A 24,890-nucleotide genomic window follows, 5' to 3' on the forward strand; every position below is an offset into this window, starting at 1 on the left:
GGGAGATATAATCTACTTTATTGGCCAGTTCTATCTAATTTGGGGTTCTCTGCTTGTGTGTATGGTGTATGTGTGTGTATAATTTAATATATATATGTGGGTGTGTATCTATACACATATGTATAATTCGTTTTCTTGTTTTAGAAAAAGATGCATTGTATTCCTTTTAATCCATCACAACTTACCCATTTTATTGGGAAGACTTTGCACATATTAAAATCTGATATATTAGGACTAATCAAGAAGAGGTCAGTGTGACTAAGATGCTTTTTAAATGTTTTTTTGTATTGTATATAGCAACTGGAGCTGCTTTCCCAACAGAAATTTGAAGTAATGCCGAACCTGTGCTAATGAATAGATATAATTAATTGGAAAACTTCATCTGTTTTCCTACAGTGTCTTGAAGACTTTAAAATAATCCCTCAGTAATTTAATCATATCTCCTAGTTTTCTCCTTTAATAGTATTACCTAGCAATATTTTTTCTTTATTTTAAGATCATCTTCAGCCTAATCCAGATAGCCCTATTAAATTATCGTATCAAAAACCAACGATAATTTTCTATACCTTTTATTTTCATAGGGAAATATTTTGAGATCCACCAGTGTGATGAAAAAATAGAGCAGGTGGAAGTGGGGCAAGGGTGGGAATTGACATCTGATGCAAGAGCCAAGGAGGAAACCATTGTTTTTACTCTGGTCAGGTGATATCATGCTAGCCTTACATTTCTAAAATTTGAGTATCTTTGGAATTATATTCAACTGCAGCAGTTGAAGTTGTAAATGCTTTAATGTTTTCAAGGCATGTCTTTTAGTGACTAAACTTTTCTAGTGCATTTATTTCAGTAAGGTTGAGGGGATTTCTATTGGATGATCTTCTCCAAATGAGATAAATATTCTAATGGTAACTGTCCTCCTGGAACACATATCTCTTGTTATTAAAAGTTTTCTAAGAGTACTGATGAATTTAAGTGACTCACAGTAGTACAATAGGCATTTGAGTTAACCTGATTTTTAGCAACAACTTTTTTTTTTTCACTGTGAAACTTCTTATTCCAAGATGTTGGGGAAAAAGGGGAAAAACTACAAAGAAAAACATAAAATTTAAATGAACTGCCACTACTTAGATAAATCAGGGTCAACATTTTTTTTTTAAACATCTTTATTGAAGTATAATTGCTTTACAATGGTGTGTTAGTTTCTGCTTTATAACAAAGTGAATCAGTTATACATATACATATGTTCCCATATCTCTTCCCTCTTGTATCTCCCTCCCTCCCACCCTCCCTATCCCCCGCCTCTAGGTGTTCACAAAGCACCGAGCTGATCTCTCTGTGCTATGCGGCTGCTTCCCACTAGCTATCTATTTTACATTTAGTAGTGTATATATGTCCATGCCACTCTCTCACCCTGTCACATCTTACCATTCCCTCTCCCCATATCCTCAAGTCCATTCTCTAGTAGGTCTGTGTCTTTATTCCCGTCTTGCCACTAGGTTCTTCATGACCTTTTTTTTTTTTCTTTAGATTCCATATATATGTGTTAGCATACTGAATTTGTTTTTCTCTTTCTGATTTACTTCACTCTGTATGACAGACTCTAACTCCATCCACCTCACTACAAATACCTCCATTTCATTTCTTTTTATGGCTGAGTAATATTCCATTGTATATATGTGCCACATCTTCTTTATCCATTCATCCGATGATGGACACTTAGGTTGCTTCCATGTCCTGCCTATTGTAAATAGAGCTGCAATGAACATTTTGGTACATGACTCTTTTTGAATTATGGTTTTCTCAGGGTATGTGCCCAGTAGTGGGATTGCTGGGTCGTATGGTAGTTCTATTTTTAGTTTTTTAAGGAACCTCCATACTGTTCTCCATAGTGGCTGTGTTAATTTACATTCCCACCAACAGTGCAAGAGGGTTCCCTTTTCTCCACATCCTCTCCAGCATTTATTGTTTCTAGATATTTTCATGATGGCCATTCTGACTGGTGTGAGATGATATCTCATTGTAGTTTTGATTTGCATTTCTCTAATGATTAATGATGTTGAGCATTCTTTCATGTGTTTGTTGGCAATCTGTATATCTTCTTTGGAGAAATGTCTATTTAGGTCTTCTGCGCATCTTTGGATTGGGTGGTTTGTTTTTTTGTTATTAAGCTGCATGAGCTGCTTGTAAATCTTGGAGATTAATCCTTTGTCAGTTGCTTCATTTGCAAATATTTTCTCCCATTCTGAGGGTTGTCTTCGTCTTGTTTATGGTTTCCTTTGCTGTGCAAAAGCTTTGAAGTTTCATTAGGTCCCATTTGTTTATTTGTGTTTTTATTTCCATTTCTCTAGAAGCTGGGTCAAAAAGGATCTTGCTGTGATTTATGTCATAGAGTGTTCTGCCTATGTTTTCCTCTAAGAGTTTGAAGGCATGGGAGAGACTTAAATTACCCACAAGAAGATCCAAAGAATCATAGGTCTGAGAGTTTTTTAAGTGGGTATACTTGAGGATGTTTATAAGCTGAAAGAAAGTAGCCAGCAGAGGAAGGGTGTGAAGATCTAGGAGAGGAAATGATTGTTCATTTGTTTTCAAAAAGCTGAATACTTATCGTGTGCCTGGCCTTTTTCTAGGATCTGGGGTTCACACCATCTGTTATCTCTTCTGCAAGGACAGTTCAACTCATCCCCTGGTGAAGAGAAGTCAGATTATTCTTTGCATCCAATGCAGGTGTAGGAACTGTTCTGTACCTCTGAAGGGACTTTACTTAACCAGAGTAATAAGTTAGAAATCAAAAGAAATTAGAACTGAAAGGACCTTAAAGGCCACTGTACTTAATTTTGCCTAATATTTTACATTGACTGTAAGAAAAGTTTATTGCAGAGCCCGTTCTCTTCAGAGTTCCTTCAGTGAAGTTTATGTCTTCAATCCAGTGGGTCTAGCTCGTAGATTTTGGCCTCCTCCTCAATTTGCTTCTTCATCCATATTACATTTTGCCCGGACTATGGCAGAAGCTCCTGGGTGGTTTCGCGGCCCCTGGGCTCAGTTCCTCTAAGTTCATCTGCCTACTCGGGTTGAGTGATCTTCTAACATAAAAAGATACGCTTAAAATAATGCTGCTAATGGCTTGCCCACACAGAGTTAGTGCATACTAGCCGCCCAGCGTGTGCTCTGCCCAGAGGCGTGTAGTCTGAACTGTGCTCGGGCAAGCCTCCTGGGGCTCTTTGGCCCTGAGGAGGAAGGGGAGCTTTTTGGGATCACTCCCTTTATCTAATTGGTCCTTCAGCAGCGGGGCACCTTGTTCTAATCAGCGGAGGCACCCTTACTTAGCCAGTGGTAACCCCAGGCCTCATCACCTGTGGGATACAAGCCATGCTGTCTCCCAGGCTTGCTTCCGCCAACATCTCTATTTTCCTTTCTGTCTGTTCTCACATTTGGACCCCTGGCCTTTAGTCATCCCCACCTGCAGTATTTACAGTGCCCAGCAGGTGTCAGGCTTGAGTGTCTTTGCACAGGTGCTCCCTCTGCAGTTAATGCACCTCCTACTCCACCTCTGCATAGCCTCAGCTTTTTAGATTCTGCTTCAGGGTTATCATGAAGCTGTCACTTAGATATAACATTTTGCCTCCAAGGAACCTCTGTGCATAAAGGTTATGCTTCTTTATCTCATGTGATTCAAATTTTCCTGTCCCTCCTTAATGCAGGCTTTAAGGGCAGGAGTCGTTTCTTATCCTTAGCACAGAGCAGATGCTTTTTTTTTTTTTTTTCTAAGGTGCTTTTTAATGATGATAAAATGTATGGTTTAAATCACTCATTTTACAATAATTTTGCTTTATGTTGTGACAGAAATAAAGTTTACAGAAGTCGTGTTCCTGCGATAAGAAATAAAGATGTGACCTTCCAGTTGTGTAAAGCTCTTAAATGCTGTGTAAGTGCGTCGGGTGCGCTAAGGAACCTGGAGCTAAATGGGCTAGTTCTGAGAGAGAGAGACTTAACTATGTTAACAAGGTAAGCCTTCATTGTATCCTGCCAGTATTTGATAGTTGCTTTTGGGGCAAGCTAAACCAATAAAAGTTTAAACTTTTTCTCTCCATTAAAGGGATTGAATAAATTGGCCACTTTATCAGCACCTCATGCCTGTCACATTAATGGCTGAACTAGAAAATCAGAAGGATCAGCACAGGTTTTATTTTCTTAATCCTTACCTCAGGGTGGAGAAAGGTCAATCCCGAACTGAACCCCAAGTTTAGGCCAGGAAACCCTCGGGTTCCTTATAGTATCTCAGAAATATGGGAAAGTAGAAAGGAACGATAAAGTGTAGGGCAGATTAGCCTCATTTTCCTGTGAAGCTTGAGGAGAGGGAGGGAGGAGGTGGATGACCATGGGCAGTTGGGCAGCTTGTGCACTGTACAACACCATAAATGTAGAACGTTTGCATATATTATTATGACAGCCTTCTGACAGATGGAAATGGTGTCTTGAAGAAGTACCTTTTTCTGTTTCTCTTAGAGAAGTGCTTCTCAATGGAGGTGATTTTGTCCCCTCGGGGATATTTGGCAATATCTGGAGACACTTTTGGTTGTCACAAGTAGCTGATGTGTTACTGGCATCTAGTAGGTAAGGACAGGGATGCTGCTAAACATCCTACAGCGCACATGGCAGTCACACACAACAAAGAAACAAAGTCACACATTGCCTAGCTCAAAATGTCACTAGAGCCGGGGCTGAGAAACCCGGGTCTAGAGGATGAAGGTGAACCTCCCTGTCTGGTAATTTTTCCCTGCTTGTTCTGGAGAAATGACTGCTGGAGAGGGAGTGAACCATTTCTGACTCTACATCCAATATGCTCCAGCAGCCTGTAGTACATCATGTACTCATAGGGCCAGTGTGCCTGGAGGAACCCAAGGCTACCTGATGGCAGAGCTGTGGATCAGGGTGACAGCCAACATGAGAAAAGCCTTCCTGCCTCGAGGCCCTCGGTTCACCAGGCCCAGGTGTCTCTTCCTTCCATCCATGGGCCTCTGAGATGAACCAGCTTTCCTTGTCCCTCCTAAGCTTCCCAGGTTGTGAGTCCTTGCCTCTCAAGAGTGGGGCACAGTATCCTCAGGTTTGCTTTCCACGCTGCCTCCTGAACCAGTTTTGGAAGGTTTGTGGATGATCAGTTGGGGGATAACAGGTAGAAAATTGAGACAAAACAGTGAACTCCGAGACCGGTGACTGGGTTCAAATTCCAGCTTTTCCACATGTCAGATGTATGGCCTTAGGCAGTTCACTGAACATCTCTGTGCCTTAGTTTTCTTGTCTGTAAGATGGGGGTGAGAACAATAGTGCCCACTTCATAGGGCTATGGTGAGGATCGAGTTAGTATTTGGCATGTATTTGGCATGTGGCAAACAACATGTAAGCGGTTGGTGTTCCAGGCCTCATTCCACGTTAATTTTTGGTATCTGTATGAGTTTGCTAGGGCTGTCATAACAAAACACCACAGTCTGGGTAGCTTAAACAACAGAAATTTATTTCTCACCGTTCCGGAGGCTGGTCAAGTCCAAGGTCAAGTTGTCAGCAGGGTTGGTTTCCTCTGAGGCTCCTGAGGGAAGAGCCTGCTCCAGCCTCTCTCCTTGGCTTGCAGAGCGCCGCCTTCTCCCTGTGTCCTCACAGGGCTTTCACCCTCTGGGCAGGCCTGGTGTCTCTCTGTGTGTCTAATCTGCATTCCTTATAAGGACACCAGTCAGATTGGACTGGGATCCACCCTAATGGCCTCATTTTAACTTAATTACTCTTTAAAGGCCTGATCTCCCAATACAGTCACATGCTGAGGTACTGGGGTTTAGGGCTTCATCCTGTGAATTCCGTGGTGGACACAACTCAGCCCATGACACCTGACAAGGACCTGGTAACAACACCAACATGGTTCTAACCATGTTTAACTGTGATACCAGATGCAAAAAAAAGCCAGGACAGACCTTGAGGCCATTACTCTAAGTGAAATTAGAGAAAGACAAATACTGTATGATCTCACGTATATGAATCGAAGAAAACTGAGCTCATAGAAACAGAGAACAGTTTAGTGGTTGCCAGAGGTGGGAGTAGGGGGGATGGGAAAGGTGGTCAAAAGGTACAAACTTGCAGTTATAAGAGAAACAACTCCTGGGGATGTAATGTACATCGTGATGACTATAGTTAAAAATACTGTTTTCTTTTTTTTTTTAAACATCTTTATTGGAGTATAATTGCTTTACAAGGGTGTGTTAGTTTCTGCTGTATAACGAAGTGAATCAGCTATACATATACCTATATCCCCATATCTCCTCCCTCTTGCATCTCCCTCCCATCCTCCCTATCCCACCCCTCCAGGTGGACACAAAGCACCGAACAATACTGTTATTTAAGTTGAAAGTTGCTAAGAGTATAGATCTTAAAAGTTCTCATCACAAGAAAAAAATTGTAACTATGTGAGGCGGTAAATGTTAACTAAACTTATTGTGGAAATTATTTTGCAATTTATACACATATCAAATTACTATGTTGTACACCTGAAATTAATATAAAATTATATGACAATTATATCTCAGTAAAATGGGGGGAAAAAAGGAATCCAATATCTCAGGTATAAAGCCTCCTTCCTCCTTCCCTCTCACATTCCCGGGAAGACCTCAGGCCCGGGCCTTACACCTGCCTTGAGTATATTCCTATTAACTGTGTCAGTAAATGGTAGGTGCTTCCCTTCCACACCTTCCTTTGCTCGTCATTGGAGACTATGCTAGAGCGACACTATGAGAGTGATCACATATCTCCGATTTTTTGGACAATCATGGTTTCAAAAGTTCTGTCCTCTTGTCCACCTAAGAACACTGGTATTTTTCATACTACAGGTTCCAAAATGTGGTTCAGAAATCATGGTCACGGTGCCTGCCATGCCAGGATGGCAACTTGGAGGGCTGGGGAGGGCGTGGCAGGTGGCAGGTGGGGAAAGCCGGCAGCCAGAAGGAGGAGAGGACAAAGAAAAAGACCCAGGAAATTTGTATCTCTAGAACAAATTCCCAAATAGTAAGAGTTTACTGTAGCAGCAAGTCCTAGCCTCTAGTTTACTGCTAAATCTAGTCCTCAAGGAGCACAGCAGTCAGAACATTTAATACAAAATTTCCTAGCTCTAAAACGGAAATATTAATACCTGCTTGTTGTGTTTGGAAGTTATTTCAAAAAGTAACGCTAATATCAATAAAGCCCTTTATAAAAGAGCTAAAGGAACTCTGTAAGTATTACTTTTGTTTGTTTGTTTTTCCATCACTTCATAGCTGCCAAGCAGTAACGGCTGTCTTTGTACTGAATCCCGGAAGTGTCTCTGTATCCTGGAAGTATTGCAATGATCGTCTTCACACCTGCAAAATATTCCTGCACCGTGTACGCAAATGATTATGGCTCCGCTCTCGGGCCTCACCTGGGAGCTACTGCATGTGAGGATCAAATTGATACACATTAGGGCATCCTCAGCGGTCTTTGGCAAAGGCCTATAGATTACCTCGCTATCCAATTTGTTAACTGGACAGCAGAGCCTGAGTGGAAAGAACAATGCGCTCGTCAGTTGGGAAAAGCTCCTCCAGGTATCAACAGATACAAGCAAGGCAATCTCACTGTGCAGGTTGATTAGAACTGGGTTTGTATTTTGGACAATAAACTCTACTTGTGATAGTCTCCCAGTCATTAAGTATCTCTGCTGTAAGAGAAAACTGGGGCTATTAACTTCTCCAGATAGAACCCGAGGGAAAAGTGATCATTTCTTTTCTAAGCAGAAGGGAAGGTTCTGCTCAATAAAGATCAATTAAACATCTCTGTTAAAAGACTGCTTGGAGCTGGTGCCAAAGGAAATTCCACTGTATTAACCCGTGCTCCCCCCAACCCTCCCCACCTCTGTAGCTTGCGCTGGGGAAAATTGTAAGAGGACGCTGGCTATTGTAAGCTTTATAAGGTGACAGTAGCTCTCACATCCGTGGCTGAATGATCTTTGATGTTGAGTGACTTTTCCTGCATTTAGCAGGGGTATTCCCAGAGGATGGCAGGCAAATCAAACGCTCCTCTGAATTCAGCTGAGCATCAATCATCCTCATGAGGGAGTAAAAAAAAGAATATAACAATAGGTACCGGGAAAAATGATATGGTGGTCTGAGCTAGTAATTCCCAGGATGCAGGAAGAGTTTTGGGGGCCCTAGAAAATCCACTGCATAAAGAAAACCCGCCACAATCTCCACCAGCATCTTATAGTTACCACCTCATTCTTGTCCTTTAAAATACAGTGTGCTTGTCCTTTAAAATACAGTGCGTCTTGTACATTAAAATACAGTGTGCTTCTACTCTCTGGCTGAGACTGCATCCTCTCATGTAAATTCCATCTGTTCTTGCTTGAGGGAGGGCAGACACAACCTTGACTTTATCCTCTTGATGAGAGTGATGTTTCATGGTGTTGGGAGGATTTTCATTGGGTCAATTGCCTGATTGAGACATAGCCTTAGTGAGGTGACAAATAGCAGGCATTAATGTCTCTTTTTTAATGGTATGATGAATGGTCTAAGAGAAGGGTCAGCAAACTGTAGCCAGCCGCCTGTTTTTGTAAATAAATTATTGGACCACAGCCAGACCAGTTCATTCATGAATTTTCTCTGGCTCCTTTTGCGTCGAGTAGTTGTGACAGAGACCTAACGGCCCACAAAGCCAAAGATACTCCCTGGCCCCGGCCACCCCTGATCTAAGACCGTTCCCACAGTCCTCTGATGATAAGAATCACCTGGATCATTTGTTCAAAAGACAATTTCTGGGTCCAGCTTGGAACCCCTGAGTCAGAATCTCCAGGGAAGGGGCTCTGGGAAGGTAGAGTGCACAAGCTTCCCGGGTGATTCTTATCCCCAGGGAACTACTGGTCTCAGGTGTGCCTGCCTAGCAGGTAAGGAGGAGGTTTTCAAAGAGGCAGTGGGGGTGGGGGGTTGGGCGGAGTTTGCCTTGGAGAGCACAGGCCTCGCGGTTTCACTGCTGGGACTGCATCCCAGCTCCGCTTCTCCCCGAGCTTCGCCACCTCAGGTAAGTTCCTTTTCACACTGTTTCCTCCGCTGAGAAGTGAGGGTCATGGTGCCCGGTTGGCAGTGTGTGTATATACGCTGAGAGCCTAATCCAAGGCTCGGTAGCGGTCACCCTCACTAAGAGGAGCAGCGCCATGTAAACACAGAAGACGCCGCTGTGGAAACATCTCATAAATAAGACAGGCCCAGCGGGGCTTTTCAGTAGTCCATGGTGTACAGCTGTTTTCCTCAGAAGGAAAAACTCCCTTAAAGGAATCTCCCATTACGTTCAGGACAGTATACGGCCCTTTAGAAACTCAATTCTCCACAGAATGCTGAGTATTGCAAGAGGTTATCATTGGCTGTTTTAGGATATAGCTGAGTTTGCAAAGGAATATTTAATTTCATGATTGAAAACTCTGGTACTTAGCACGAGACAGACATATATATATATTCTGTTTCTGAGGTTAATGTTTTTAAAAACTCTTTGCCTGACGAGATCAAGCAATTTCAGCCATTCGTGTAGGTGTTGAAAGGCAGTTTTTAGATAAATTGCGCATAAATCCTTGCAAGATACAGGACCCAATAATACTTCAGGTTACCAGGGAGTTTCATATTTTACTAAAAGGGGGAAAAAGTCAATCTTGAATCTTTTAGTCCGATGACCAAAGAATTGCTCCATTGATTTTGTTCAGCTACTCAGGTGGGTGTGCAGTTGATCCTGATTGGATCTTATTTAAAGTTTACTTTTTCTGGGAAGTATTAATTCGAATGTAGTATGGGTATTACTGGAATACTAGAGCCTCTTTAAAGCCACTTTACACAGCTTGTGTAAACATCCTAGGGTAGTTTCCTCTTAACATTTTCACAAATATAGAACTTTAGTTTGCTGTATGTTTTCCTCTTTTTAACAGAAGAGGGAGGTAAAGGCTTGGCTAAATAATGTACCTAAAACCCAGGCTAGAGGGAAATGGATTCATATTCTTAGAGGAACAGGTAAACAAGAACAGCATGAATTCTGCCAGGTATGATTTAGGTTTGTGAAGGAAGGAAAAAAAGCACACTTGGCAAATGAGTGTGGTTTGCTGATTTCTTTATTTTTAAACTTAGTTTTAAACGAAAGTACCAGTGAGACCCGAGAAAAACGAATCTGCAGAGGGCAGGGGGAGGGGTATTCTTCATTTTTATTACATGCAGTGTTGGAATCGTGCTGTGCCCTGAAACACAGCTGGATGAACAGGGTAGTTCAGGGTCTGCCTGGATTAACTCCTTAAGCAAATGTCTAGGCTGCCAGGCCGGCTGGTTGAGCTCCAGGCTGGTGGCTAGTGGTGCCGTGTTATTCCTTTCCGCTCACCTCAAGGCGAAAACCCGGAAGTGCCGACCACCAGTAGCTGCATGTACGCCTTGTGGAATGTCCAATGCTGAGAGATTCTCTTAGGCTCGTGCCTCCTGTGCAGATGCTCCCCACACACACCCCCCCGCCCAGCTCCCAGAGTTCCCATGGCTCACACCTGGTGCCAGCCAGCAGCCGCGGACCTGCCTGTAGGCCCTCGTGAAGGCCTGCTGCTCGTCCTGAAAACCTGCTGCTAGTCCTGAAAACCTGCTGCTACTCGAGAATCCAGAGGGGCTGCTCCTCATGGGGCGCCGTCTTGGCTAGAGGCTGCCTACATCTTCTGTGGGCTTTGCCTCCGTGGTTTCCAAGGGGGCAAATGGGGGCTGCCGGGCCTTATTTGACGGGAGACATGAATATCTGGGCTAGGTTCACTTCAGAGATTCATTGTTTTCCTGATAGGTATGAGTGATAATTTTTGTTTGTTTTGTATGTGGGTGGGGTCATGGAAATACTTGGGGATGGTAATCAAACTCAGCTGAACTGAGTTTGCTGTCACTTAGCAGTGTGATCTTGGACAGGTCTTTTAACCTTTCTGGTCTCCATCTGTAGAATGGGAATTATAATACTAGTCTCATTTGCCTGTGAGATTGTCATGAAGAGACAGTGAACTACATATACGAAAGTGCTTTCAGAATGGCAATGTACTCTGTATGCAGTGTGTGTGGCAGATAGCACCCCAGTTTGAATTTCAATGAGATTCAGAACTGTGATTAACAAGGCAAGCAGAGCCAGGATGGGGTGAGGCAAGCAGGGTGGGTAGGGCGCTAAATGAAGGAGGCACTCCCTCACGGGGGTGTTTACATGCGGCTCTGAACCAGCAAGACGCTGAGAGTCAGTGTCTCCTTCAATTTTGCACTGTAGTCACCCTGCTTGCCTCACCCAAACCCCTGTCCTGAGTGAAAGTAAAATACATGCCCATGAAAATTATACATGTGATATACACTTTTGTTGTAACAAAGTCCACCAGTACCTAATTAACCTTGACAGATGTTACCGCTGGGACAATTTCTGGGGTGTCTTTCCTGGCGTTTTTCATACATGTACAACCTTAAACTAGCTTTTGTTCTCACCTCATGGGCAGCACAGAAACATGGGGAAGAAACACCAATCTGATCTCAAAACCTCATGCGTGTTCTAGATCTTTGTCATGGGTGTATTTGTAGACTCTGTGGAGGGGTCACACAGCACATGACACGGCCAAACATGTTGAACCTACGTCACCCAGCTTTCTCTCCCGTACACCAAGTCTTCAGTAGCTGCTCCAGGACCTCCACCTCCCCCGTCTTTAAAAACTCCAGGTACTTCTTTTCTTCCATCTCCTGGTTGGCTGGCTGGCTGGCTGCCTGCCTCTTTCATCCACTACTTCCTCTTTCATCTCCTCCCATGAAGACTAATCTGGCCATTTGAGGACTCTTTATCTCTCTTACTGTCTCCCAGATCAGTTCCATAAATGATCTGGGTGGTAAAAAAAGACTCCCCTTCAGGCATGGGTATGAGGGAGAAAGGTTGTCAGTAGCTCCATAGGTTTTGTTCCTGACATATAATATCCATATGTACCTCTTCCCGGCCCCTCCTCCACACTTTTGAAACGCGATCACGCTGTCCCTAATGTCTTCTAACTCAGCGGTCCCCCACCTGTTCGGCAGCAGGGACCGGTTTCCTGGAAGAGAATGGTTCCACGGGGGAGGGGGCGGGGGGCTCAGGCAGTCGTGCAAGCGATGGGGAGCGGCAGATGAAGGTTCGCTGGCCTGCCCGCCGCTCACCCCGCCTCCTAACAGGCTGTGGAGCGCTGTTCTAACTGGCATTGTGTCACTTAAGGATGCATCGCAGAGCTCTCCAGTGGTACTTCCAAGCTGATGTCATCGTTTTTAACAGCTGCCTGTATTCTACCCTGCCAGTGTGTCATAATTTAACCCCTTCTGTACTAGGAGATGTGTGTTTCTCCTTTTTCACTCTTGCAAATAATCTGCGTTGAAAATCCTCCTACACTTTTCACTTCCTTGTGTGCTTAGAAGTTTAATTTGCTGGGTCAAAGAGGATGATGTGCATTTTGATAGCACATTATGGGAAGGTTGATTGTGAGCACGGCATGGGCTCTGTCCGTGGTATTTTTCTTCCTGTCCAACCTCCGCTAGATTCACCTTCACATACAGTTTTCATTCACAGCTTGAGGGCTGTAAGTAACAACTGTCAGAGTTGTTTTTCTAAAATACCCTCGGTAAGCTATCGTGTATGGCACCGGTGTGACTGCTTTGGGAATGGTAGCTCCCAGGAGGAATGAGATGTTTCCCCTACTCCATATGGACCATCCTGCAGTTTGGCCTGCGGAGGCCTCGGGGTGCTTGAAGGCGCAGGAGAGGGAGCTGTGTGGACCCATCGCCGCCCAGTGGCCGCTGAGAGGACGAGGGCCTTGTTCGCAGGCTCAGGCACCAAATCCCTGGGAACTCCTAGGAATGCTTGAGGGGCACTTTACTGGAGGCTGAAGTCCTGCATGAACAGCAGGGAGGTGGGAGCTAGTGACATCTGGGCTACTGTTACAGTGACTCCATGTGCAGCCATAGGCTGGCGCCTGGGGCAACTCAGGTGACTGTGGCTTTGGAGTGAATTTGCGTTTTATGGCTCACATGGTATCTACAGATATTAGAACGAGACAGCGGCAATATGCCAGGAGCAAGTCGTTTCTGGGCAGTGCTTATCTGCCTTCAGGGACCTCTGCCATAACTCTGTGGTCCATAAGTTGGGAACCACTGAGGTGGGATATTGGAAAGCTGAGTGCAAATGAAATCATTAACTCAATGTCAAGGGGAGCGTGCTCTTGAAAGGAATCCTGGGGTGAATTCTCACCATACGGAAGGAACACCCGGTTGTTCCCATTCAGGATCCTAAAATGACTCCCTAATGTAACAAATCAACTTCTCTGGGCAGCTTGTTACCCCTTCATAACGAGTCCCCACCCTATAATGAGCCCTGTCTCCTGTGGCTCTGATCAGGGCAGGTGCTGTCACTGCTATCGGCAAACAGAAGGCTTCTTTTTGCTTCTAAGTCATTGCTTCTGCTTCTTGTACCTCCGTGAAACGCCACCTCCGTCCCTTTGGTAATCTAAAGCCTACCATCTTTGCTGCCCTTCTTAACGCCCACTGCTCCAAGTCCTCTCAGCAACTTGGGCTTTTAGTGACTTTGGATTTTGTGAACTCCTGAAGCTTTTACACTTGGTGTCAGACCTTTGCTGTGGTCTCTGTTTTGGGTCTGTCACTTGTCTTCTCGGCTAGACTGTGACTTCTGACATCAGTGATGCTTCATGTTTTCATAGCTCCTTGAAGGGAGTTGCTGGACACAAAATAGTGTAATATTTCAGTGACTTGCTGCATGATAAAAAAAATGAAAGCCTTTTGGTAAATGGAGATGTTCATATATTAGATCTGCTTTATGTAGACATTTGAAAAATCTTTCATTCATTCAGTCACGCATATGCACGCACACACGCACGTACAGTCCTCATATAGGGCTGGTCACAGGTGTAGGCGCATAGCCTTCCGCTTAGAACAGAGATGTGTTCCTGCGAGAAGCATGCCCACCAATGTGGACAATCAAGCCGATGGCTCATAAAAACGGAGCCAATCTGCTTGGATCGAGACTGGGCATCCAGACCCCGTGGATCACGTGTCCACTTTCCCAGGCCTGGCGTGCTGCTCGGAAAACACTTGTTGGGTGAGTCGTGGTCATGTATCTATTGGATTCAGCTCTGCTTCCTCTTGCTCTGCTTTGTGTTGACTTTATGTGAACAGTGGATTGCTGGCCTCTGGGTTAAGGGGAGTTATTTAATGCACACAGGCCAATGAACAACCACTAACTGTTGCGAGTTCAGGGGATCTAATATCTTGGGAGGATTTATACCAATTACTTAACTGCCTGAATACCAACCTTCCTATTAGCTTTATGATAAGATGTGCTTGGGTCTCACGTTTATCCCGAGAAGACAGCCTTATCCAAATCATCTATATTTTAGCAGGCAGTACCAAACTTCAGGCCTCAGAAACACATTTTAAATAATTCTTGCCATGCCATGTATTTTAAGTATCATTAAAAAGCCGCTTTCTTACTTTTAAAAATATGTGTGCAGTAGATTTTGTGAAGCCTATAATAAGTCTATGAAAAATTGATTACTTTCCCACAGGTATAGGTTCAGATTTTTATTCTGCTTGCCAAATGAAAAATCTAGTATGCGTGGGTCCTTTATCTTATTTATGCCCTCTGAATAGAATCACCATGTTCCCAAACAAAGAGAAATGGGTTACTCGGATTGAGTAGCCTAATCCCTTCCTGTGGTGGGCAAAGGAGTTTGTGCAGCTCTAAACTAGGAAGCATGGATTTCCCTTTCAAATGCCTCATTTTCTTATTCTTTGCCTTTCAGTCAGCTCCATGTAAACGGGGTCAGAATATAACATGGGTGCTGAGGTGAGTTTCGGCTGCTGGTGGAATGTGCGTGTGATGGAAATAGGTCGCTTTAGGACCCAAGGATGATGCAGAGAGAGGTTTACAGTCAAAGATGATAATCGTTCTGTCCTTTAGTTAGCATTCCTGGTTTCTTTTCTTTTTTTTAACTGCACGATATGTGCCAATGGCCCCCACGTACTTTCGTCTCAGTTCTCTGGCCCTCATTGCTACAAGTTGGTTATGGCGTTGGCTGCTTTCCCAGCATTCATTCTCTCCCTGATCATGAACCATGGCTCAGCACCCTGGTTGAGGGATAGGGAGGGATGGGGTATCATCATGCTCCTCTGTGCCTAAGTCTCTTCTGAATTACTCCCTCTCCACCCTTCCATCTGAGAGTCCTGGATACTTGTTAAGCCCCCAGAACAGACGAGGTGGGGGAATTGGGCACCTTGTGCAGGTGACAGTGGCATAGATATAGCGCCTCGCCCGTAACTAAGGTGGGACTAGAAACAGCCTTCTGAGCTGGGGCGGCGGGTGAGCACACAGCTCTCACTCCACAAACAAGGATGAAATAGGCAGCGCACAGAGGCTCAAGAGATCGCTGTGATGAGTAACTCTGAGTACAGGGGGCCACGGCGGTGCTCTGTGAGCTTGGACACTTACGCTGGGGCTACATTGTGGACAATCTCAAGGACCATGGTGGTGAGTGTGAATCGATTCGGCCTTGAGGGGCCAGGAGGGCTTTTCAGCTGGAGACTTTTGAGAGTGTGATTGGACCCGCGGCTTTTGAAATTGTCTTAAAGAGAATTGAGAAGTTGTCCTGTTTAGTGGTTTTAAAACTTTGCTTTGATGATCTCCCCGAGGGGCTGTTCTGGTGGGAGGATCTGGGGAAAGAAGCCGAGAGGCTGGGACCTTGGGCTCCTTTTCCCAGTGATTCAGCAGTTCTGCTTCTGTTTTACTTCTTGAGCTGCCAGGTAAGAGTCCCTTCATCCGTCCTTTCCTCCTTTCCTCCCTTCCTGTGGTTAAACACATAAGTTGGAAACTTTTGTTAACTGTTTTTAAGTGTACAGCTCAGTAGCGTTAAGTATACTCAGTGTTAAATAGATCTCCAGACTTTTTCCTCTTGCAAACTGCAACTCTAGTCTCTTTCAATAACAATTCCCCCTTTTCAGCTCCCTCCAGCCCTTGGTAACCACCATCCTACATTGTTTCTATGAATTTGACTAGCCAAGTAAGATTTCTTTTCAAAAAGCAATCAAGCAGCTGAGAAGGTTTGATAGCCTCCTGATGTATCCATCATTCCTCACTGTCTGCACCCGCCCCCCAGACAGTGAGGAAACTGAAATCCCAGAGGTCCTGGGAGGCCCAGGTGGCCACACAATGCAGATGTTATTCACACGGATACTTAAGCCGGATTGCCAGGTTCACATTTTGGCTCTGATGCTCTGTATGTGACACTGGGCAAGTGATGTAACGCAGTGCCCCAGTTTGCTCATCGGTTAAAGGGACGTGATGGTAACAGAATCTGCTTTATAGCCTTGTTGTGAAGATTAAGTGAGGTAATCTACATAAAGCACTGGGAATAGGGCCTGACACTTATGTACGTGTCTGCTATGATTGTTAAGTGACTTCCTAGCATGACACAGTTCCTTGTAAGGAGAGCTGTGACTTTGGGCCTACAACCAGCTCCCGTGGTGCATGTCTTTTGAGTTTCCACTTAAGACTGAATAGATAGATAGCTTTGACTGGCAAGGTTTCCTCCTACACATCCCTATCTTTCATCTAGGGCATGCCATTGATCTTGAAGGATGCTCCATCAATATCTTAATCCTCAGGGGGAAAGTCATGCAGTTCACATCCTACAGCACAAGAAGGCCGGTCATGCGATGGCATTAATTCAACAAATATTTATGGAATGCTTTGATGTAAGGACACCTGGGGTAGATGCTGGGGACACTGAGCAAACCAGCCCCAAATCCCTGCTCTCCAGGAGCCTGTGTTGTCGTGGGGCAAACCTTTGTAATGCAGCCCTTTTAATCAATGAAATGTTTTTCCTGAACTCATCTAGCTAAGGAAGATGAAAAGTTTGCTTAAAAATATTCAGGTTTGGAAAGGAACGCTCTAGACCTGTTGCTGATGGTGCTTTCGAAAACTGGTTCGTAAAAATAGACACTAAACATGGCGTAGAAATACTGGTGATTTCAGATTTGAGGCGATTTTTCAGATACAAAGTTTGCAAGTCGGTTTATCTCCAGTGCTTACTCTGGGGTTGCATGTGCAGTACAGTCCCTCATACTTAGAACTCGGTAAGGACAGCATAAGACTCACTTTACCTGTGCTTCAATCAGATGTCAGGAGGAATGTGGGATTCCTCCTGCCTACGCCTCTCCTGGGCTTCCTCCTTTCCTCCTCAATGTGGGCAGATGACATTCAGACTCAGAGGAAGCAGAAGCAGGGGTAGTGCGGTTGGGACTGATCTTCCAGAGGGAAGAAAATAGGAATTGCCATCACAGGCTGGGGCTTTCCAGCTACAAGAAAAGATCTGCGGTACAGATATCATGCTGCTACCCCCTTGGCTATTTGGGTCATAGCCGGTGCTGTAAAGCACAGCTCTTCTTTCCTGGGGTCCTACAAGTACTTCATTGGTAGGTACTTCCCAACACAGCATTTCCAGCGTGCCACTGCTAGTCAGTCAAGGTTGCTGGGTGATAGGCATCCCATGTACTGTTAGAAACTGCTGGGACCTGTGTGGCGGCCTTAAAGCTAACGGACACAATCACCCGCAGCCGTGGCCCATTGTTCATTGCCCGCTATCCCCACTTGTTTCCCGTTAAGAGACTGCTATTTTGTTCAGCTGGGGTGGAGAACCCTTGATCTTAGGGAGCAGGGGGGCCCCTCTTTTAACCCTAAGGGATGAAGCGTGGAGGTCTGGGCCAGTTGTAATAAACCCATTCCCAAACCCAAACCCAAACCCATCCTCCTTTACAACTCTAAGTGTCAATGTGACACTGGCCAACGAGTCTGGTGGTTTCTAGGAAATATTTTTAAAAATTTCCCATATAGGACTTCCCTGATGGCGCAGTGGTTAAGTATCTGCCTGCCAATGCAGGGGACACAGGTTCGAGCCCTGGTCTGGGAAGATCCCACATGCCGCGGAGCAACTGGGCCCGTGAGCCACAACTACGGAGCCTGCGCGTCTGGAGCCTGTGCTCCGCAACAAGAGAGGCCGCGATAGTGAGAGGCCCGCGCAGCGCAACGAAGAGTGGCCCCCGCTCGCCGCAACTAGAGAAATTCCTCGCACAGAAACGAAGAGCCAACGCAGCCAAAAATAAAGTAATTTTTTTTTTTTTTAAAAAAGAGAGCTTTAAAACCAAAGGTCAGGGGAATGACTGCTAATGAGTTTGGGGCTTCTTTTTGGGAGGATGAAAATGTTCTAAAATTGATCGTGGTGATGAATGTACCAAAAGAATTTAATTGTACACTTTAATGGGTGAATCGTATGGTATGTGGATTGTCTCTCAATAAAGCTGTTATTTAAAAAAAAAAAAAAAGGTCTGCAGGTAGCTAGACTTAAATTATAAAAACAAATATTAAGCCTGCAAAAAAAAATACATAGGGGATAAAAATACTTGTTATATTTATGCAATTTTAAAATAGCTAAATGCCGTGTTACTGCACAAAATTTCACTGGTTAGGAAAAACAACAAATTGGAAACAGTGTCTGCCTTCAGGAGTAACTGGATGGGACAGAAGAGACTTATTTTTTTCCCTGTATAATTTTATAACTTCTGATTTGATACATGTATTAAAAAAATAAGTGTACATATAATTAGTAACAACAGTGTCATACCTCTCCTTAGTACAAGTATAAACTCCCAGGTTGCATATTTTGTTCTGAAAAGAATAAAGAATGAAATATATATGTTTTTAAAAATCAGTCAAAGGAAGTAAAAAACTGAAAGATTCTTACATTTGTCTCATCTCACACTAAAAAGCATTTAGTCATTTCTCTGTTATTAGGCATTATAATCAGGCAGAATTCTTTCTTACCCAACAGTCTGACACATCTTTAAACAATGACACAGTTGACCATTCCCTCCTCCTTGAAAACTTCCTTTCCTTCATTTCTAGTACATCGCACTCTCCTGGTCTTCCTCCTCCCTCAATAACCTCTTATTAATCTCCTTTGCTGAATTCCTCTTCATTTCCCAAGAAGGTGTCCAGAAGGTAAGTTCCATGAAGGTGGGAATTTTTGTCAGCTTTGTTCACTACTGTATTCCCAAAGGCTAAAAAAACTGCCCAGAACCATACTCAATAAATAACTGTTGAATGAATACATGAATGAATCAGCACCTCCAGGCTCACATTTTGAAAAGCCATAGAAGTAAACTATATTCCACATAACCTTTATGCTTAATCTACTTTATTACATTATATTTCTCTGAACATTGATAATCAATACACTGTTTATTATTTGATTAGCCAAAATACTTCATTCCCTGCTCTTTCTCCATCAATGTGTTTTACACAGTATGTGCAAAACGCACATTGAACAGCTCTTATACTACTTCTAAAAGCATAAACGTAGCATAGAAAAAGAGCAGCTGTTGCTATGGGAATTTTCACTTTTGTTTCTAGTATTAATGTTGAATTAACACAATGACATACTTTAGTAATTAAAAAAAGGGGGGGACACCCCACTAGACTTAACAAAGATACCACGGTAAATACAGCACCCGGAAAGTGCCCGAGGCCCGCGCGCGCCCGACTCGCACTCCCAGGAGGCCGCGGGACGCCGACCGGGCGCGGTCGCGCGGGGGCTGGGCTCGCGCTGACGTCGGCCCGGGGCGGGGCTGGGGAATCCCGCAGGGGGCGGGGCGCGGTGACGTCGGGCGTCCCGGCCGAGTTGTGGCTGTGGCTGTGGCGGCGCCGGCAGCAGCGGCAGCGGCAGCCCTGAGCAGGGTGAGAGGGCCGCGGTGGCGGCAGCTCAGGGTCGGGCGGCGCCTGGAGCTTCCCGCCCGTCGCTGGCGCTAGGCTCCTCGGCTCTCCTCCGCCCGCTCCTCCTCACGGCCCTGGCTGGGTCCCGGCAGCGCGCCCCCAGGCAGGGCGGAGCCGTAGGTGAGGCTGGCGGGCGTAGGGCTGGAGGCTGGCGGGCGGGGGCTCTGGGCTGCGGGCCGGCGCGGGCGCAAACGCGCACACGGCAGGCGCCGGGCGGGCGGCGTCTGTCTCCTCCAGCTTGCCCTAGGAGGCGGTGCGGTGCAAACAGTGGGTCGCCGCCTCCGCCGCTGCTTCAGGAGGCCAGTCACGCAGAGCCCGGGGCGGGCCGCCCCGAGGAGCCTGGCGCCCGCGGACAGGTGGGCTTCCCGCCAGGAGGCCCTCGGGCTGCCCGCACGGCCCGGGAGACCCCGCCAGCGGCCTGTCCGCGGTTCGCCTCGGCGGCCGGGGAGGGAGGGAGGGCGGCGCGGACGGCGGTCCCGGTCCTCGCGGGCGGCGCCACCAGGGAAGTCCTTTACAGGTCTTTTAAAAGCATTCTGTCTCTTCTCTATCTGGTCATATATTTTTTTTCTTTTCTTCCTGCCTTCCTCAGAAAATCTCTACCTACCTAGCTTTAGAGCAGGAAATTATCCGATTGAATTCTAGCTGTTTCTTTAACAAGAAATTCTTTGTAATGGTATAAACAGAAGAATCTTAGTTTGAACGAATAAACATGACTCATTTATGTTTATTCTGCATCTGGTATTAGTCAGGTTTATGGCTTTTATTTCCTAAAATCGTTCTAGAAATATTTATTATGATTTTGTTCCTTATATTTTTATCTGCATTGTATTGTTATTTCCATGGAAGTTTCTGGACTGTTTCCAAATAAATTCCTTCGAAGGGATTGTTTCTGGCACACTGTTACTTCTGATGCCCTTACATTTGTCAAAAAGAAAATGAGGGTTTTTTGGACCTAAACTGAGAAGAATTATAGTGGAGGGAAGATGAGAGATGTATTTCTTTCACTGCCATTTATGTCTGATCCTGCGAGAGTACAGAATTTTTGATGGGTGTGTCTTCAATTTTGTGGACCCAGGCGTTGCCCACTGCCCAGCTCCTCTGACTATACCTGACCCAGATGCTCAGTTTCTGTCTTTTCTGTATTGATCGTAGGTGGAGGAGTTACTGATGGCCATGGAGAAGGTAAAACAAGAGCTGGAGTCCATGAAGGCGACGCTGTCCTGCACTCAGCAGTCACTGGCAGAGAAGGAAACTCATTTGACCAACCTTCGGGCCGAGAGAAGAAAACACTTAGAGGAAGTTCTGGAGATGAAGTAAGTTTTATAATATTGTTCTTCAGGCATATGCTTAGTTGAAATACTTGTCCTCATCGCTTTCATCTTCTGGCCCTGTTGTCACGCCTGACACGCTTAGCCTAATTTTAATGCTCACTTGTGTTTCTCACTCCTTAGAACAAATTTGGGACAGATCCTCGTCAACTAGAAACTTTTTTTGCCTCCCTGTCATTGAATTTTGCAGTCCTCTAGAGTGTATGTATCCGTATGCAATTGTGTCTCTGAAATTCCTAAAACCTTCTGGAAAGTTCTGGCAAGTTGTTGAGCTTTCTGAGGAAGATAACCATTGCTCCTGAGGTCATACGATGGCTAGGCAATTTTTAAAAACATTTTTTATTATAAACATTTCCAAAGGTACACAAAGCTAGAGAATAGTATAGTGAACCTCCTTATACCCATCCCCCATATTTCACCATTAACATTTGCCACACTCTCCAGTCAGTTTTGACAAAATTGTCACTTTTAGCAGAACCATTCTTGACATCATTTTCGTACTTTCCAGGCATCTTGCAGCTTCCTTGAGATAGTCTGTTGTGAAGGCTGTAGATATCTGCTGTGCAGAATACAGCTGCTGCTTTTTCTCCTCTGTGACTTTGAAAAGTTCTGGTTTCCTTCTCTTCAGAACAAGTATGTCTCTTTTTTAAGTCCCTTAGTACTTTCTCCATCACTCCAATCCCCACCCCTGTGTAATTGTCCTGCTCTCATTTTACTGAAACCAAGTCTATGCTGGGACCCCTCAGTTACCTTCATCACCTCAGCAGTTACCTGTGTTCTTGTCGTCGTCTCTTCTGACTCAGAGGAGATACTGTCTCTCCTTCACCAAGCTCGCTTCTTATTTCTATCACAGATTTAAGCTCTGGTTCCCTCCTCTGCACTCTGTCTCCATTAATTTTCTTTCACATAATCTTTGCTCACTTTCTGTTAGTTCCTTCTTGTCTGCAATAAATACGCACTCTCTCTGACCTAAAGTAAACAGTCTTTCTGAGCCCAGCCAGTGCTTGAAGCTAACATCCCCTCTTCTTTTCTGCTACTTTGAACTATCAATACATGTTGAATATGAGAATTACAAAGTAGCAGAGGATCTTGCCATGACACCTCAGCATGAATTTTCATGGGGCATGATTGTTTTGATATCATGACGGCAGCCCAGGAGTTGAGGAAACAAATATCGGGGTGTCCCCTGTGGTTATGGATTATTAGGACACAGTGGGAGGTTAAGAGAGCCTGATCTTTCAGAAAAGAATTAACAGGTGATGTGCTCTCGGAAGTGACAGATACTGGAGCCAGAAATAGGTTGATACGCAGGGAGAACGGGGAGAATTCAGGGTTCTGAGTATCGTGATGAGAAAGTTTGCTTCTTACGAGCAGGTTAGTAGAAGCAGTTGAAGACAAGGTTTTATCCCTGATGATAAGAACATAGAGGAAGGATGGGTATAATATTCGGGAATACAAGGTATCGATGTGATACTCCTAAGCACAAACAGGCCCCGCTAAAGCAGCGGTATAGGAGTATTGTTTCCTTTTCTCTGTGTACCAATATCTTGACTTGACTTGTCACATCTTTCCCACTCAGTTCAAGTGTCTATAGCAAAACAGTGGTGGATTTGTAAAGGAATTTTCCTTTATTGTTAGGACTTTGAAAAGATATGAAAGAATTTTTTAAAGAATGCTTGACTTTAAACCATTAAAAGGGAATTGCGTGTGATTTTTTGTTTTATTATTGTTATTATTTTTGGAACCACAGTACTAAACTTTCTTATGGACTTCCCTTGCCAACCCAGGTTAGAGATTACATTTCAGAAAAATACTGTGATTTGCAAAGCTGTTTTTGGTAAGATCAGACACTCACACACTGAGGCATGGGATGAGTCATTAAAGTATTCAGAGAATTTATAAGTGGTATAGAAATTTGATGAATAAACATTAAATAAAAGTTCTAGAAATAAGGTGTTAAAACCTGGCTCTGGCAGGTGACCTGTCTCTTAAATCACCTTCCTCATTTGCTCAGGAGATACTACTACAGCATCATGCTGTTCTTAGATTTTCTACAAGTTTTTTGTCATGCAGATTTACTGACTTAAAGTTTTTAAAGTAGTCTTTGCCTTAATTTGCACTTAAATTTCTCCTTGTTGTTGTCTCTCATTTTCATATCTTAATAAAATGGTTGTTTAATACCTTTCTTTTAACAAAGTAAGCACTTCAGGCCTAATCATCTATCCAAACATGCTGTTGAGAGTGGTGGCTGATCCCAAACTCCTAATGTATCCCTCCTCCACACTCTTTGCTCCTTTGGTAACCATAAGTTTGTTTTCTATGTCTGTGGGTCTATTTCTGTTTTGTATATAAGTTCATTTGTATCTTTTTTTTTTTTTTTTTTTTAGGTTCCACATATAAGCGATATCATGATGTTTGTCTTTCTCTGTCTGGATTACTTCACTTAGTATGATAATCTCTAGGTCCATGCATGTTGCTGCAAATGGCATTATTTCATTCCTTTTTATGGCTGAATAATATTCCATTGTGTGTGTGTGTGTGTGTGTGTGTGTGTGTGTGTATGTGTGTGTGTATACATATATATGTATAAATATATAAAACACATCTTCTTTATCCATTCATCTATTGATGGACATTTAGGTTACTTCCATGTCTTGGCTATTGCAATAGAGCTGCAGTGAACCCTGGTTTGCATGTATCTTTTTGAATTATGTTTTTCTCTGGATATATGCCCAGGAGTGGGATTGCTGGATCATATGGTAACTCTATTTTTAGTTTCTTAAGGAACCTCCATACTATTCTCCATAGTGGGTGCACCAATTTACATTCCCACCATCAGTGTAAGAAGGTTCCCTTTTCTCCATGCCCTCATCAGCATTTATTGTTTGTAGATTTTTTTGATGATGGCCATTCTTACTGATGTGAGGTGATATCTCATTGTTGTTTTGCTTTGCATTTCTCTAATAATTAGCAGTGTTGAGCATCTTTTCATGTGCCTTTCGGCCATCTGTACGTCTTCTTTGGAGAAATGTCTATTTACATCTTCTGCCCATTTTTGGATTGGGTGGTTTGTTTTTTGATATTGAGCTGTATGAGCTGCTTGTATATTTTGGAGATTAATCCTTTGTCAGTTGCTTCATTTGCAAATATTTTCTCCCATTCTGAGGTTTGTCTTTTGGTCTTGTTTATGGTTTCCTTTGCTGTGCAAAAGCTTTGAAGTTTCATTAGGTCCCATTTGTTTATTTTTGTTTTTATTTCCATTTCTCTAGGAGGTGGGTCAAAAAGGATCTTTCTGTGATTTATGTCATAGAGTGTTCTGCCTCTGTTTTCCTCTAAGAGTTTTATAGTGTCTTGCCTTACATTTAGGTCTTTAGTCCATTTTGAGTTTATTTTTGTGTATGGTATTAGGGAGTGTTCTGATTTCATTCTTTTACATGTACCTGCCCAGTTTTCCCAGCACCACTTATTGAAGAGGCTGTCTTTTCTCCAGTGTATATTCTTGCCTCCTTTATCAAAGATAAGGTGACCATATGTGCGTGGGTTTATCTCTGGGCTTTCTATCCTGTTCCACTGATCTATATTTCTGTTTTTGTGCCAGTACCATACTGTCTTGATTACTGTAGCTTTGTAGTATAGACTGAAGTCAGGGAGCCTGATTCCTCCAACTCCATTTTTCTTTCTCAAGATTGCTTTGGCTAT

The 24,890-nt window shown here is 44.0% G+C and overlaps 1 protein-coding gene across 9 annotated transcripts in view; it reads left to right on the forward strand.

The window, feature by feature from the left end:
* LOC130707373 (uncharacterized) overlaps positions 1-24,890 on the forward strand; it is an 87,696-nt gene that overhangs the window by 28,849 nt on the left and 33,957 nt on the right. For 6 of the 9 annotated variants that reach the window (XR_009007258.1, XR_009007255.1, XR_009007254.1 and 3 more), the window contains 2 exons: positions 3,838-3,999; positions 7,287-8,621. Coding sequence is in view for 3 of the 9 variants with exons in the window: in XM_057541607.1 (XP_057397590.1) it covers positions 21,016-21,176; positions 21,700-22,050 (512 nt within the window). In the remaining 6 variants the exon portion in view is untranslated. Of the gene's footprint in view, positions 1-3,837; positions 4,000-7,286; positions 8,622-21,015; positions 21,177-21,699; positions 22,895-24,890 lie in introns of those variants that run through there. The other 3 variants (XM_057541606.1, XM_057541605.1, XM_057541607.1) reach the window with 2 other exon arrangements.

This window comes from Balaenoptera acutorostrata, chromosome 2 (genome assembly GCF_949987535.1).
Source record: "Balaenoptera acutorostrata chromosome 2, mBalAcu1.1, whole genome shotgun sequence".
NCBI classification, from domain to species: Eukaryota; Metazoa; Chordata; class Mammalia; order Artiodactyla; family Balaenopteridae; genus Balaenoptera; species Balaenoptera acutorostrata.